This window comes from Bos javanicus, chromosome 20 (assembly GCF_032452875.1).
Source record: "Bos javanicus breed banteng chromosome 20, ARS-OSU_banteng_1.0, whole genome shotgun sequence".
Taxonomy (NCBI): Eukaryota; Metazoa; Chordata; class Mammalia; order Artiodactyla; family Bovidae; genus Bos; species Bos javanicus.
Window position 1 is genome coordinate 41,243,561 of NC_083887.1, and position 15,895 is coordinate 41,259,455.

The following is a 15,895-nucleotide window of genomic DNA, read 5'->3' on the forward strand; positions in this document are numbered from 1 at the left end:
GGCTTATTTGAAGAGGAGCTTATTAGCTGGAGAAGCTTGGACTTGAACGTGAACCTGTTCTTTCTAATACTCCATGGTGCCATTACAGGCTAGATGTTGGTCATATGTCATCGTTAGCTATGCAGGTCTTACTTTAAAGGCTAATCTGTAAAAGTCTGTTGTACCACACACAGCTGTCTATTCTGCTGATTACACAAAGCCTCTCTTGACATCACTTCTCTATTTTGGTAGTCAAGGCTTTGTGAGCAACTATTCAGTAGCCATTTATGGAGTTTCCAGCACCAGGATGTCCAAACTCATGGTCAGGAGGGGCCCTAGCCATAAACCTGGGAGTCGGCTGTCCCAGGTCAGGTCCCTAATGATCTCCCATCTTTCATAATCTCAGCTTTCAGAGCTGGGTTTTCTGCAGAAGTTGATTCTGCTGACAGTGGCAGGTCCGTTTTGGTCTTGTACTTCCTCAGGAGGAGTGAGGAGCCCTGGCTGTTGCAGAGTCCCAGGCTCCTACTGGGTGGGACGGGGCGGGGGCCCTGCTGGGTGGGACAGGCCCCAGCTGGGTGTGATGGGGCCGTGCTAATGGTTACTGAGAAGATGACGCCCTTCCTCTCACTTTTGAAAGGCCTCCTTGGAAGTTAGCAGTCTACCTTGTTTATTTCCCTTGTTGATTTCATTGTTTTGTAGTGTTTGATGAGAAAAAAAAGACTCTCTTTGGACAGCTGAAGAAGTACCCTGAGAAGCTGGTCATCCACTGTAAAGACCTCCGGGTATTCCACTTCTGTCTGAGGTACACAAAAGAAGAGGAAGTCAAAAGGGTAACTAGTCGCATGTGTTTTTAGGTTTTATTTCCCATCAGGTTTTCCCCACTTACTCAGTTCTTGCTTCCACTGCACGAAGGTTGAGGGGAGCCTTTCACTCTGTAAAGTTGAAATTGGTTATAACCTCATGTGCTTTGATTAGAATTGAGAGATAACTTGGTAGAGCAGGACTGTGTTGTCATGGCACATGCTACGTTTAGTCCTTCGATTCACACCATGTTTGTTCCCAGAGGCTTCAGAGGGTAGGAGGTGGGAAACCAGGGTCAGAAGGCAGTCAGGGAGGGGAAGATGGATGGAGCAGCTAGAAGCAGTCCCCTTCCGCCACCCCGCCAGCCTTTCCAAAAGCAGCAGCAGTGACTCCCAACTCCCGAATGAAGGAGTTGACGTCTGGAAGGTCGTGGTTGCATGTGGAGGGAGGTGGAGGTACATGGTCATGGGCAAAATGAGTCACCAAATGAGCCTGTGCTTTTGGTCACTTACTTAATCTGGTTGCTGCAGCAAATTGAGGTGTGTAACTGGGTGAACTGGTTACAGTGATTATTGTAAGTTCCAAGGTTTCTCTTAAGATATTGAAGGTCTCAGACTTGCCACTGGCATGGTAAATGCATCAGGGGAAACCTTTAGCGAGAGGCCAGTTTATCTGTTGGCTTTGGCTACAGTTAGTTATTAGACATTCTTTTTAGATATCCCCTTAATCTTCTTTCAGGTAGTGCAGGAGTTTGGTTAGAATAATAAACATGACCCCAGTATCTGTTCTGAGCAGGAAGAAATGGTATAGATATGGAAAATTCCCTGAGAAGCAAGAAACTTCACTTTGAATGATGATTTTTATCATCTGTCCAAATATACTTTTTGTTTGGAACTTCAAACAAAAAGCATGGTAGATTGAGTTCCTTATCTTCTAGAAAGAAAGAAAGTGAAGTCACTCAGTCGTGTCCAACTTTTTGCTACTGTATAGACTGTAGCCTGCCAGGCTCCTCTGTCCATGGGATTTTACAGGCAAGAATGCTGGAGTGGGTTGCCATTCCCTTTTCCAAGGGAATCTTCTTGACCCAGGGATTGAAGTTGGGTCTCCTGCATTGCAGACAGACTCCTTACCGTCTGAGCCACCAAAGGAAGGCTGTCTTCTAGAAGAAGATCCTTCAGGCCATAACACAGACTGGAATAGCTCAGTGTCTTGGTTATTATCTGATATCAGCTTTACATCTTTAGAAAGACTTCCCTGGTGGCTCAGATGGTAAGGAGTCTGCCTGCAGGGCAGGATACCCGGGTTCAATCCCTGGGTTGGTAGTATCCCCTGGAGAAGGAAATGGCAACACACTCCAGTATTCTTGCCTGGAGAATTCCATGGACAGAGGAACCTGGCGAGCTACAGTCCATGGGGTAGCAAAGAGTCAGACATGACTGAGTGACTTCACTTTCTTTTTCTTTACATTTTTGACATGTCAGATTTTTAGAGTGTCTGAATATGGCACTTAAGTTTTTTTTAGCACTCTGTCTTTGATAAATTAGATTATGTCTTAAAAGTTGCCCTAGAAATTCAAAGCTCTTAAAAAACCTGACAAAATAGTTAGCATTCTGTTTGTGTGGCATTATTCCAAGAGATAATATCACAGATACAGACCTCAATGAGAGTTAGCATGTTGCTCAGCGGAGCCCATGGGCATTACTGAAAACCTAGACAACTTGGGTCTTGTCTGTCAGTGTTTACTCGCCAAAAGCATGACTGTATCCATTACTTGGTTCTTTTTAGATTGTCAGTGGCATAATTCATCATACCCAGGCCCCTAAACTGCTTAAACGATTGTTTCTGTTTTCCTACGCGACTGCAGCACGAAACAGCCCAGGTAAGCTTTCATCCGCAGTTAGGCAGGACCCTTCCTACCTGCAACTCATGGGAGAAAACCCATCCATGAGTTTTTTTTCCGCATCTTCTCTAGCAATGGGTCACCTCTTACTTGAGTGATTGATTCAAATTTCTTTTTTTAAAAAAGGTTTCTGTTTCTTTCCCGTGATCTTTGTTGCTTTAACTTATCTTTTAGGTTTGTTTGCCTTTTGTGAAGGATTATTTGATGGGTTCTTATGAAAGATTAAAATCAATAGATTGTCATTGGAAATGTGAGACTATAGAGAAAGAAAATTGAGACAAGTCTAAAATCACCCTTTCTGTCCCTGGGTTCTTTTTTCCACTTTAATAGGCTTGATTTCATTTCATAAGACCCTAAAAAAAAAAGTTTTGCATTCTAGAAAGTTTTTAAACAGCCAGGACATGCTTTATAGCAAATATTTGGGGATGGGGAATGGAACACTTGTACAGAAGAGAGCACATCCGAAAATCAGTTTGGTTCGAAAACTTGAAATTCCAAATGTTTTCCATTTGGTTCCCTGAAAAAGAGAGCAATCTTTTTAGTAAGAAACTGTGGTCATCTGAACTAGCTATTAATAATGCCCAGTGTTGTACACTGTTTCCACAGATGTTTGTCTTCATCCTTCTCTGGATCTCTCCCCTCCATCTGTTCACTTGCTCTTCCCATTCCTTTTTTTTTTTTTTAATTCCAAATTAGTATTTTAATTTTTTTTTCCTTCCAGTTTTACTGAGATATAATTGACACAGCATGTATAAGTTTAAGGTGCACAGCATAACAACTTGGTTTACATACGTCATGACATGATGCCCACAGTAATTTTAGAGAATGTCCATCGTCGTACATAGACATGATATTAAAGAAACAGAAAATTTTTTTCCTTGTGGTGAGAACCCTTAGGATTTTCTGTCTTTAAGAGCTTCCATACATAAACGCACAGCGGTGTTAATTTATTCGTCATGTTGTACATTACGTTCCTATCTGCCCGTCACTCTGAACATGAAGTTGGGGTCGACCGATCCTGTGTGCCATGAGCCTCTCTTCAGGGACGTGACATGTCCTGCCTGCACATGTCGGGCTCTGTGGAATGCAGAGTTGCTTTGTCACCAGCTGCTCACTTGGTAAATGTTTCTCGAATGCTGGCTCTGGGTCAGGCACCCTGGAAATACGAACAAGACTGAATCTCTGCCCTCTAAGAGCATTGAGTCAGGGGATTCCCCGTGGTCCAGTGGTTAGGACACTGTGCTTCCACTGCAGGGGGCCCGGCTTTAATCCCTGGTCGGGGAACTAGGATCCTGAACGCCACATGGCGCAGCCAGAAAAAGAAATAAGAGCAACCAGTCAGAGCATTGTGTGCTCTGGTGGAAGGGACCGGCCATGCTGGGGAGGGAGGGCTGTCAGAGGGCGAAGGCCGGGCCTGAGCTGCTGGTGGAGATTGTGGAGTATCCGAAAGGCACTCAGGAGTGTTTGAGGCAGCGAGACTGGCGTGTGCAGAGATGAAGATATGTGGGAGAGCAGGCTGCATTTGGTGAACTGTGGTGATCTTGCAGAAAAGGTGTGAATTTGCAGGTCTGTCCCTCCTGAATTCAAATCTTTGTCCAGCTGCCGAGTAGCGTAGACCCTGGGGATGGCACTTAACTCCTGAGGCCTCTGTTTTCTCATTGGAAAAACAGTAGTGTTAATGATTCCCATGAATGTTTTGAAGACTGTAGATTGTTAAATGCACAGCACATAGGGTACAGTCATTGAGTGAGGGTTAATTGAGAGTGTAACTGCTTATTCAGGGCAGATTCTGCCCGGAGAATGACATTGGCATGAAAGTGTACTTAGCACTGTTAGTAGTCTGAGCCTAAAGCTTGCGCCTTCGTGTAGTAAGTTCCTGTCTGTGAACGCTCTTTTCACAGTAGCAGTACGTGTACATGCTGATTAGCGGGGCGCTGGCTGACAACAGCACGTTGCAGTACGAGTTGTACAAAATACAGCCTCTTTGTTGATTGCTGTACTTGTGTGAACATTTATTGGGTCTACATGTGAAAATTGTACTGTTGTTAGGAGCTCTGCCTCTCCCTTGTATCCTGACTCTTGGTCTGGACCAGCACAGGACGTATCCCAGCTCCCCCGCAGGTGTCGATCTGTGTGCCAAAACTCTTACCTTGACTGACCCTGGCAGTTTCATTACCTTATGGAGGTTTTTTTGTGCCAGAATGTCCAGGCTGTGTAGCATCTTGTCTTCTATTCAAATTCCAGCATCCTTTTCTTCTCCTTCCAGCCTCCTTTTTTGGATAAAGTAAAGGTTATAACTGAGAGGTGCAAGTGGACCAGTTAGTTTTTTTATTGTGTAGGGGTTTGTAGAAATGGGTGCTTTGCAATCGGAACATCTTTCATTTTTCTCAGGTTTAATAATTCACAAATGTGCTTTGGCTGAAAGGTCCTAAATGTTTGTGACGTGGCATTTCAAGGAAGAACTTACCTGTGTTGCTAAGAAAATGACCTAGTATGCTTGAATAGGAATATTGGTATTACTTATGTCTGTGGGGAAGTTTATTTGCATCTATTAACCTTATGGAAAATTTATGCTGCCTAGGTTTGAATTCCAGTTCTCCCATTGTCTAGCTATGTGACCTTGGATAAGTTAATTGACCTTTCTGTGCCATGTCTGAATGAAGGAAATAATATTGCCTACCCTGTAGGGTTGTGAGGAGTGAGTTATTACTTGAAAGGTGCTCAGATAGTGCTTGGCATCCTAAGTGCTATATAAGTTTCATTACTGTTGTTGTTTTTTCTTAAATCATTGTTTGTATTATCACTCTTTGTACTATGATGTGGTTTTATTAAAAGGAGCAGGTGGGCATTTAATTTAACACTTTGTTTTCCCCAGAAGGCTTGCTTTTTAAAGATGTGCACAGGTTGGAACGAACTGATCTGTGTGACCACCCAAGGGTGTTTTGGTGCATGTCACCCGCGTCAGGCAGTGCTGTGGGGAGGACCACGGCACACCTGCTGGGCTGCGTGAGCAGCGCTCCTGAGCCCTTCCTCCTTGCAGGGAGTGGCAGGGTGAGGGGCAGAAGTCCCCATCACCGAGACGTGGCCCTTGGCCTATGGGCCCCAACCCTCAACGTGGCCCTCTCCTTTGTGGCCTTCAGGAGCCAGGTGTCACACTGAGGACTCCTCTTCTTGGCAAGGAGGCTTTAGACTCAGGAATCTGACATGCTGTTCAAATGAGTTTGCCATCTTATGCACACATGGGTAGGGCTAAAAATATTTTATTATTTTAGCATTTGTGCCAAGCCGGTCTTTTAGTGCTTCATGGGATCTTTTTATGTTATATAAATTATCTCATGGTCAGATGACTGCAAATGGAGCTATAAATTACTTTTGCAAGGAATGGAACGAGAACAGCTCCTTTCCCCTGGTACAAAAAGACAGAGCCTCGCTCATAATTTTGGGTGAATGACAGAAAGAAAGGAACAAGGCTAAGATGAAGCAGTGAGTTCATTCTGCAGGGATAAAAATGGGCTTTGTGGAGGAAGTTGGGGCCCAAGGAGCCACTTTCACAGCATTAAAACACCAGGGCTTCATGACAAGATTTTACTGTCTTTCTCCATTTGTGTTGTTAGCTACGGACCCCAAGAAACACGCCGTAATGTTTGACACACTTCAGGACTGGTGTCGGGAGCTGGAGCGGACCAAAGGCAACATGAAGTACAAGGCAGTGAGTGTCAATGAAGGCTATAAAGTCTGTGAAAGGTAAGCTCTCGGCACCGTGCTTTTCTTTTTGACGGATTCGTTGAGATTTAATTCAGGTGCCGTACCCGTTCATCCCCGTGACGCGTATCGTGGTTTTTAGCACATTCATAGGGTTGTGCAGCCGTGTGTGCTCAGCTGCTCAGTCAGTCGTGTCCGACTCCATGTGACCCCGTGGACTGTAGCCCACCAGGCCGCTCTGTCCATGGAATCCTCCAGGCAAGAATACTGGAGTGGGTTGCCGTGCCCTCCTCCAGCGGATCTTCCCGACCTGGGGATCCAACCTGCGTTTCTTGCATCTCCTGCAGCCATCACCCTGGTCGATTGGAGAACGTTGTCATCATCCCCAGAAACCCCCATATCCCTTGGTAGTCACTCTCCACCCCCCGCCCCAGCCCTAGGCTGCCGCTCATCTACTTCCTGTTTCTATAGGTTTGCCTGTCCTCAGCAGTTCACATAAGTGGAGCTGTGCAATATGTGGCCCTTGTGCCTGGCTTCTTTCACTGACCACAGTGTTATCACGGCTCATCCATGTCATAGCAGATATCAGAATCTCATTCTTTTATTACTGCTGAATAATATTCCATGGTGTGGATATGCTGTATTTTGTTTATCTGTTCATCAGTTGAGGGACATTGAATTGTTTTCACTTTTTGGCTATTGTGAATATGCTGCTGTGAACATGAGTATAAGGTTTCACATGGACGTATTTTCAGTTCTCTTAGGTGTATTCCTAGGGGTGAAATTGCTGAGTCATATAGTAACTGCATTTGACCTTAAGAGGAACTGCCAGACTATTTTCCACAGCCACTGCACCAACTTTATACTCCTGTCCACAGCAATTGAGGGTTCCACTTTCTCCACATCGATCCTGTGCTTTTTTTAAGAAACCCTTAAGAGTAATGACAGTGTATTAAAAGGTAATAAGTGCTTTCCTGGTGGCTCAGATGATAAAGAATCTGCCTGCAGTGTAGGAGACCTGGGTTTGATCCCTGGGTAGGGAAGATCTTCTGGAGAAGGGAATGGCAAACCACCCCAGTTTTCTTGCCTGGAGAATCCCCTGGACAGAGGGCTACAGTCCATGGGGTCACAGAGTCAGACCCAACTGAGTGACTAATACTTTCATTTTCACTTCGAGTGCTATGGAGAGAAAAGTAGATCAGGCGAGGGGCTGGGGCGTGCTGGAGGTGTCGGTGGGAGGGTGCGTCAGGCAGAGGGGACAGCGTGGGCAGAGGCCCTGAGGTGGGATTGAGTCTGGTGCTGTGAGGAGCAGTGAGGGGACTGAGCGGCTGGAGCAGTAGGGGGTGTGATCAGGGAGGAGAGGGCCAGCTGGGTGCTGATGGCTGGGGCGGTTTCCAGAGTTTAGAGCGCAGAGCGGAGGAGCTTGAGCAGAGAGGTTTGATGTGGTCTGACCTACATTTTTAAAGGATGACTCTGCGTCACCCTTTTTTTGGAAACTTGAATCTTATCATTTTGGAACACACTCCTCAACACCCTGCTAACAGTTTCCAAAAATCCATATTTTTCTAGAGCATTTTATATTCGTGATTCTGAGGGGCCTTGTCAGCAGATCAGTTTTTTTTTTAATTATTTATTTTAATTGGAGGCTAATTACTTTACAATATTGTAGTGGTTTTTGCCATACGTTGACATGAATTAGCCACGGGTGTACATGTGTTCCCCATCCTGAACCCCCTTCCCACCTCCCTTCCCATCCCATCCCTCAGGGTCATCCCAGTGCACCAGCCCTGAGCACCCTGTCTCATGCGTCGAACCTAGACTGGCAATCTATTTCACATATGATAATATACACGTTTCAATGCTATTCTCTCAAATCATCCCACCCTCGCCTTCTCCCACAGAGTCCAAGTCTGTTCTTTACACCTGTGTCTCTTTTGCGGTCTCGCATATAGGGTCATCGTTACCATCTTTCTAAATGCCAAGTATATGCGTTAATACACTGTATTGGTGTTTTGTTTTGACTTTGTCTTAGACATTTGTATGGTTAGCCCTCTCGTCACGGCACACCTGAGGGTGACAGTGGGGCGGGACCTGCAGGACAAGTGTGGGATCACACACACCCCCCTCACGCCTTCTTGCCCCTCTTCCTGTCTTTACAGTCACAAAACGTGTAAAGGGAAAGCTAGTTAGAAGGAGGTCAGAAACTCCTGCTCCTCGGAGGTGATGTTTTATAATGTGATGTTGACAGTGAGAGGAGGCAGCCCCACTCCCAGAGTTGTTTTTTAAAATCCTGCCGCCTACTGATTCAAGTCACTGGTGTTTGCATAGGTGTCAGCACAGCAGAAACACACCAGGTAGAGAAGGTGAGCAGAGCAGTGTGTCGGGGTTGGAGTGGGGGGTTCTAATTAGTGGTAAGTGGGGAAGATGGAGCCTCAGCAAGGTTTGGTGTTCAGAGCACTCAGTGCAAACACACTCCCCCAAACTGCCCCAGCTAGGCTCCCCTCCCCAACACACACACTCAGCACCACCCTCCTTTTCTGCCCCACTGGAACGATACAGGAGAAGCTATGCTTTGGTTCGCACCTGGAACATGTGGTAGCTGCCTGCGTGGTCTCCCCCAGCCACTCTGGCCCCAGCATCCATGCTCCGTGGAGCAGGTTGAGCAGGTGGATCCAGAAGGCTTCTCACCGTCCTCTCCTCTGCGTCAGTGCTCCTTACTGTGCATGATAGAGAAGATGAAACTTCTGACAGGCCCTCCAAGGCCCTTCGTGGCTGGATTCCTGCCTAGCTGTCAGCTTTCCATGCACCACCCCTCCAGCTCCCCTGACCCCTCCTGTGGGCCTTGCCCGTGTGGTCTCCTGTCTCATTTCACTTCGGGCTGCACCAGTGAGTTACCTCCACGTTGTCAATCAGATGTCTGCTCAGGCATCTCTTTCAGGGAGTCTTCCCAGGACTAGGTGAGGTCTTTCCTTGCACATATGCCTGTCTCCCTGCAACTCCTCTGGTTTGGAATTTATTTTTATCTATAGGAGCCTGATGGGCTGCAGTCCGTGGGGTCACACAGAGTCGGACACAACTGAAGCGACTTAGCAGCAGCAGCAGCAGCAAGCACCTATCACCATTTGGTTCATGTTTGTTTCTGCAGCCCAGCAGTTCTGGGGAATCAAGGACACTGTCTTTATTCATCTTTCTATCCTCAGTACCACGTATAGTGCCTGACTCATAAGACCCACTCAGTAGATAGGGGCCAGAATGAATAAATTAACAAAAGCCCCAGTGGTTAGAGGAGGGACCCCAATCAGCTTGGATAAGAATCAGGAACGGAGTGTCTGCTTCGCCTTCTCCTGAAAAGCCTTCCTCTTCCCACCTCCCTGAGAAGGCAGAAGAAGGTCCCCAGCCCTGTAGGGAGTGTGTGACACAGAGGAGCCAAGAAGTTGACTCAGTCAAGGAAGACTGCTGGCCAGGGGGTGTTGCTCTGGGGGTTCCCTCACCCTGCTGGAGGTGGTGCCTGAGAGGATCGTACAACTTTGCTTGAGGAAGTCAGCTCGTGTTTGGAGAGGCTGTTGACTTTGTCTTCAGAACTCATCCTAATGACAAAATGAGCACTCTCCAAGGAGGAGGGTGAGTTGCTTGTAAACGCTGGCAGTCTCATGGCAGAGCCTCCGTAGAGCCCCCTCGAGTTCACTGGGACAGGAGGGGATGTCGCAGACCCCCCAGCAGGGCAGAGTTGCCCATTTGTGCAGCCCCTTTTCTCAGTGACTGCATGCTAAGTCACTTCAGTCGTGTCCAACTCCTTAATACCCCATGGACTGTAGCCCACCAGGCTCCTCTGTCCATGGAGGTTCTCCAGGCAAGAATACTGGAGTGGGTTGCCATTTCCTCCTCCAGGGAATCTTCCTGATCCAGGGATCAAACCCACATCTTTTATGTGTCCTGTGTTGGCAGGCAGGTTCTTTACCACTAGCGCCACATGGGAATCCCCAGTGACTGCATGTAAACATGCTAATACACTGGGTTCTGACGTTTTCCCCCAAGTGAAAGACTTGATAAGAAAAAATAATAAAAAAAATTTAAAAATTAATGCTGGTTCACCAGCATTGTAAAATATTCACCCTCACCATAGTAGAGGAGGGCATGTAGATTTTTAAAGCAGTGTGGCCCCACCTCATGGGCCTCTGGGGAAGGAGCTGAGAGCCTGCTCATAAATGAAGCCCACGGGTGAGTCTCCTGAAAGGGTTGGGGAACAGCGGTCTGTTTGTAAGTTGCCATCTAGGGCCATGCTTCTCATGGTTGGCTGTGCGGCCCCATCTCCTGGGAGCTGGTGAAAGCACAGCTTCTGATTGTAGAGGTCCAGGTAGGGCTGAAGAATCTGCTTCCTTCTAAGCACCCTCATCCCCTGTGCACACCTGCTGTGCAGGAGCTTCTAGAACAGCAGCTTTTATCCTGTGGGCACACCTGCTGTGCAGGAGCTTCTAGAACAGCAGCTTTTATCCTCTGTGCACACCTGCTGTGCAGGAGCTTCTAGAACAGCAGCTTTTATCCTGTGGGCACACCTGCTGTGCAGGAGCTTCTAGAACAGCAGCTTTCATCCTCTGTGCACACCTAGAGATCTTTTACCTCTCTGCTATTTAGTAGTTCTGAGTGCATCCTGGACACTGGGAGTTTTTAGGTCTTCCCATGTGACTTTAATGGGGAGCTTGAGTTTGAAAGCTGTTGATCTGTGAAGAGGTTTTTGCATCAGTAACAGCACCTGAAGAAGCCCACCCACTCAAGCGGACCTGAAGGAAATACCCTGAACGCTTCAGAATCTCAAAAAGTCAAATAATTCTAAGTTTTAATGGTTTCATGTGCTAATATCTTAGCCTCAACCTGTAGTTCTCAACCTGATTTTGCCTCACATATTATGGAAGCTTTGTTCTTTTTAATTACCATTAAGAGTTGTGTGTGTTTTTTTTTTTAATGGAAAATTTCAAAGAGTATAAAAGAGAATTTGATGAATTTCTTTTACTCATCACCCAACTTCAACAGTTATTAACTCATGGCTAGTCTCTATGCCTCTATGTACTCTACCCCCCACACCCCGCCCTGACTATTTTGAAATAAATCCTAGAGCTCATCATATTTCATTCATCAATACTTCAGTTTTACATTTCTAAGAATTAAGGACTTTTTATAAACATAACACCATTATCACAACTTTCAAATAATCTATAGACTCTCACATGGTTACCTTTTTCTTGCTTGTTTACCTGAAGAAACCAGGCCATTCGTCTGATTGTTGCCCTACAGTGTGGATTTGATGATTACATCACCATGATGATGTTTGAACTGTTGTTTCGATTGATTAGATCTAATGACTTGATCCCATTCAAATTCTGATCTCTTCAACTCGGAAAATCCATCTTTCCCATGACCTGGTACTTAAGAAACTTACTTCAAACTAGGGGTGTGCTCGGAGAAGGCAATGGCACCCCATTCCAGTACTCTTGCCTAGAAAATCCCATGGATGGAGGAGCCTGGTAGGCTGCAGTCCATGGGGTCACTAAGAGTCAGACATGACTGAGCGACTTCACTTTCACTTTTCACTTTCATGCAATGGAGAGGGAAATGGCAACCCACTCCAGTGTTCTTGCCTGGAGAATCCCAGGGACGGGGAGCCTGGTGGGCTGCCGTTTATGGGGTCACACAGAGTCGGACACGACTGAAGTGACTTAGCAGCAGCAGGGGTGTGCACACAAACACCATCCGATTGTTTGCCATTGTAGTTTTTACACCATAGGCACCTTCTGCCTTCTCATCCTTCCTTCAAGCTTTTTGAGTGAAAGCTATTTATAGCTCCACAATGGTAGAACTCAGGAGGTCTTTTTAATAGAAACCTACATCTCCTAATTAGAGGAAGAGATAGTGTCCCAGTATGTCTCTGACCTCTGCAGCTCTAAAAACCTAACTCTCCTACATCCTACTACTTAACAAATTTGTTATTTTTAGAACCTAAATTTATTTTATTCTTTAGAAACTGAAGTCATACTGCTTGGGGCCCGGTTCCAGCTCCACTAATTCTTACTAGTTGTATAACCCGGGAAGGGCCTGAGTAGAGCTGTGTTTCTTGGGGAATGAATAATGGTACACATACCTCATAGTGTTGGTGGGAGGATTAAATGAATAATTCACGTTAAGTAATTAGAACAGTCTGACACATGGTAAGCAGTTAAACGTTGTCCGAGCACTTGATAAAATGTCTGGGCAGTAGTCATCATAATTATTGGTTTTCATGTTAGTCTGACTCAGATCAACACAGGTATATTGTCTCTGTATGATGAGAAAGATCCCTCCTAGTTTCAGAATTCCTATACTCAGGAATCCAGAAAATTGGTATTGATGAACCTGTTTGTAGGGCAGGAATAGAGACACAGATGTCTAGAGAATGGACTTATGGACATAGTGGGGGAAGGAGAGAGTGGGACAGATGGAGAAAGAAGCCTCAACGTATGTACATTACCACGTGTAAAATAGGTAGCTAGTGAGAGGTTCGGAGAAGGTAGTGGCACCCCACTCCAGTACTCTTGCCAGGAAAATCCCATGGACGGAGGAGCCTGGTGGGCTGCAGTCCATGGGGTCGCTAAGAGTCGGACATGACTGAGCGAGTTCACTTTCACTTTTCACTTTCATACATTGGAGAAGGAAATGGCAACCCACTCCAGTGTTCTTGCCTGGAGAATCCCAGGGACGGGGGAGCCCGGTGGGCTGCCGTCTATGGGGTCACACAGAGTCGGACACGACTGAAGTGACTTAGCAGCGGCAGCAGCAGTGAGCGGTTGCTGTGTAACACAGGGAGCCCCGCCTGGCGCTCTGTGATGACCTAGAGGGGTGGGATGGGGGCAGGGAGGGAAGCTCAATAGGGAGGGAATGTTGTAAAACTATTTTCCTCCAGTTAAAAAAATTTTTTAAAGAATTCATATACTGTTAGATATCAGATGTCCAATTCCCTTCATTTTATACATGAGGAAACAGACCCAGAGAGGTGGGGTAACTTACCTAGGGTTACACAGAATCAGAGGCAGAGCTGGGATTTGAACTCAGATTCCTGACTGATTTGGACAGAGACAGTTTATCTGCTCTTGTTCTTAACCGGGAGGTACGGTCCATGTCAAGACAGTCTGCTCAACTTCCTGTGTTCATCGACGGTGACCGTTCATATTTAATGAATTAACTCTGGTACTAAAACCAATGACATCTCTTTCCTCTAGGTTGCCAGCATACTTTGTCGTCCCCGCCCCTCTTCTCGAAGAGGACATAGAGTTCTTCCAGGGTCGTGGCATACCAGTAAGTGCACCTGGAAACCCTGAAAGCATGGGTTACTCATGGGTCCATTCTGGCAGATTATCCTACTTAAAGCCCTTGGCTTTGGTATTAAACAGTTTGTTTTCAGCCCGAGAGCAATCTAAAAATACCTTCGGGACTCCCCAGAGGAGCCCCTTCGACAGGAGGCTCCCGGGGGACAGAGTTCTGAAGTTTTCCCAGAGGCCCTGGAGCTCTTAGCAGAGACATCTTTAAAGAGCTTTAGGAGGATTCTAGGCCCAGCTGGTGTTGAAAGCCAGCCTAATTTAACACCTAAATTGTTCCGAGGCTGAACCGTCCCCTCCAAGGGTTGTAGGGTTTCAAATCCTTTTCGGCCTCTCCATTAATCCTGAATGGGCATAGCTGAGTTCCCGCCCAGAGACAGCGTGGAGACTTACTTAGTTTTCACAGAACAGACTGGGATGGGAGCCATATTTCACGTGTCGCTGATCAAAGAAAGCAAGACTCTGGCAGTTATTTCAGTTTCTAATTGGTGGTTGGGAGTTGCCAAGCCTGCAGGGAATTGAGTACAGAATGAGAATCACAGATAAATGCTGGGCCGTGCACATTGCTGGTGCCCCTCAGAGGTCACTCTTGTAATGGGAGGTGAGGTATCTCAGCAGCGGTCCCAGCCCCAGCAGTGCGTGCAGGCTGGGCAGGCAAGGAGACCCTCTGCCTGCATGAAGGGCTGCCTGCTCGTCTGTGCCAGCCTGTTTGTGCCATGAGGGAGCATAGGCCTGATCTTGCCAGTTGCTTGGACTTCTCAGGAGAAATAAGAAATATGGGTTTTTATGTGAGTTTTTCCTATTTCTAAATGCATGCAGCTGTTTTCAAACTCTCTGGTTTCAGGACTCTTTACACTCTTGAAAAATCATTGAGAATCTCAAAGAGTTTTTGTTTATGTGATTGTATCTGTTGATATTTGCCATATTAGAAACTAAAACTGGAAAATTGTTTAATGTTTATTTTAGTAGTAAACTCATTAGATGTTAACATAAGTATTTCTATGATAAATAACTATATTGTCCAAAACAAAAAAGCAGGATAGTACTGTTGTACGTTTTTGAAAACAGACAACTGCCTTCTTTTATCCCCTTTCCTTCATTCAGTCTGTTGTGCTGTGTTGGGTGTGGTTGAAGTGTACGAAGACAATCCAGCCTCACATAGATGTGTATTTAGGAAAGGAAGGAGTATTTAATAGCCTTGTCAGATAATATGGTACACAAAAAATTGATAAATGGTTTTGTAAAGGTTAATTGCAATAAAGAATCTGAAAACATAATCAATGAACTTTTCATTCACTGCATTAAAATCCATTGGTCTGTCTTGTACTCTGAATGGATCTTAAAACATGCATGATTTTAAAAGCATAATACATTGGTCATTTATAAAACAACTCACTAGGTTATGTTCAAATATTGACGTGCTTTCTTAGATGCAAATCACGTTTTTTAATATCATTCCTGTCTCATTAGAAAAGTCTTTGAACATTGGGAATTTGTTCAGCTAAAAAGGCAGAGACTAGTCTTCCAAAATTGTAATTTTTGCTTGAAAGTACAGCTTTTATCACTAGCAACAAATTGTCAGTTGTTTTCCTTGTTCTTGTTCAGTCACTTAGTCGTGTCTGACTCTGTGATCGCGTGGACTGCAGCACACCAGGCTTCCCTGTCCTTCGCCATCTCTCAGAGCTTGCTCAAACTCAAGTTCTTTGAGTCGGTGATGCCATCCAACCATCTCATCCTCTGGCGCCCCCTTCTCCTGCTGCCCTCAGTCTTTCCCAGCATCAGGATCTTTTCCATTGAGTGAGCTCTTCACATCAGGTGGCCAAAGTATTATAGCTTCAGCTTCAGCATCAGTACTTCCAATAATATTCAGGGTTGACTTCCTTTAGGATTGACTGGTTTGATCTCCTTGCTGTCCAAATGACTCTCAAGAGACTTCTCCAGCACACAGTTCGAAAGCATCAGTTCTTTGATGCTCAACCTTCTTTGTGGTCCAACTCTCACATCCATACATGACTACTGGAAAAACCATAGCTTTGTCTATCCAGACCTTTGTCGGCAGTGATGTCTCTGCTTTTTAATATGCTGTCTAGGTTTGTCATAGCTTTTCTTCCAAGGAACAAGGAGCAGATGTTTTCCTTAAAGTTGTTGGGCTTTTTTTTTTTTTTCTAAA

At 45.7% G+C, this 15,895-nt stretch overlaps 1 protein-coding gene across 2 annotated transcripts in view; it reads left to right on the forward strand.

Annotated features, from left to right (window-relative positions):
* The window catches only part of MTMR12 (myotubularin related protein 12), a 68,550-nt gene that overhangs the window by 33,475 nt on the left and 19,180 nt on the right, over positions 1 to 15,895 (forward strand). For both annotated transcript variants that reach the window (XM_061393801.1, XM_061393802.1), the window contains exons 5-8: positions 679 to 809; positions 2,566 to 2,659; positions 6,295 to 6,424; positions 13,630 to 13,705. In XM_061393801.1, the coding sequence (XP_061249785.1) occupies positions 679 to 809; positions 2,566 to 2,659; positions 6,295 to 6,424; positions 13,630 to 13,705 (431 nt within the window). The remainder of the gene's footprint in view (positions 1 to 678; positions 810 to 2,565; positions 2,660 to 6,294; positions 6,425 to 13,629; positions 13,706 to 15,895) is intronic.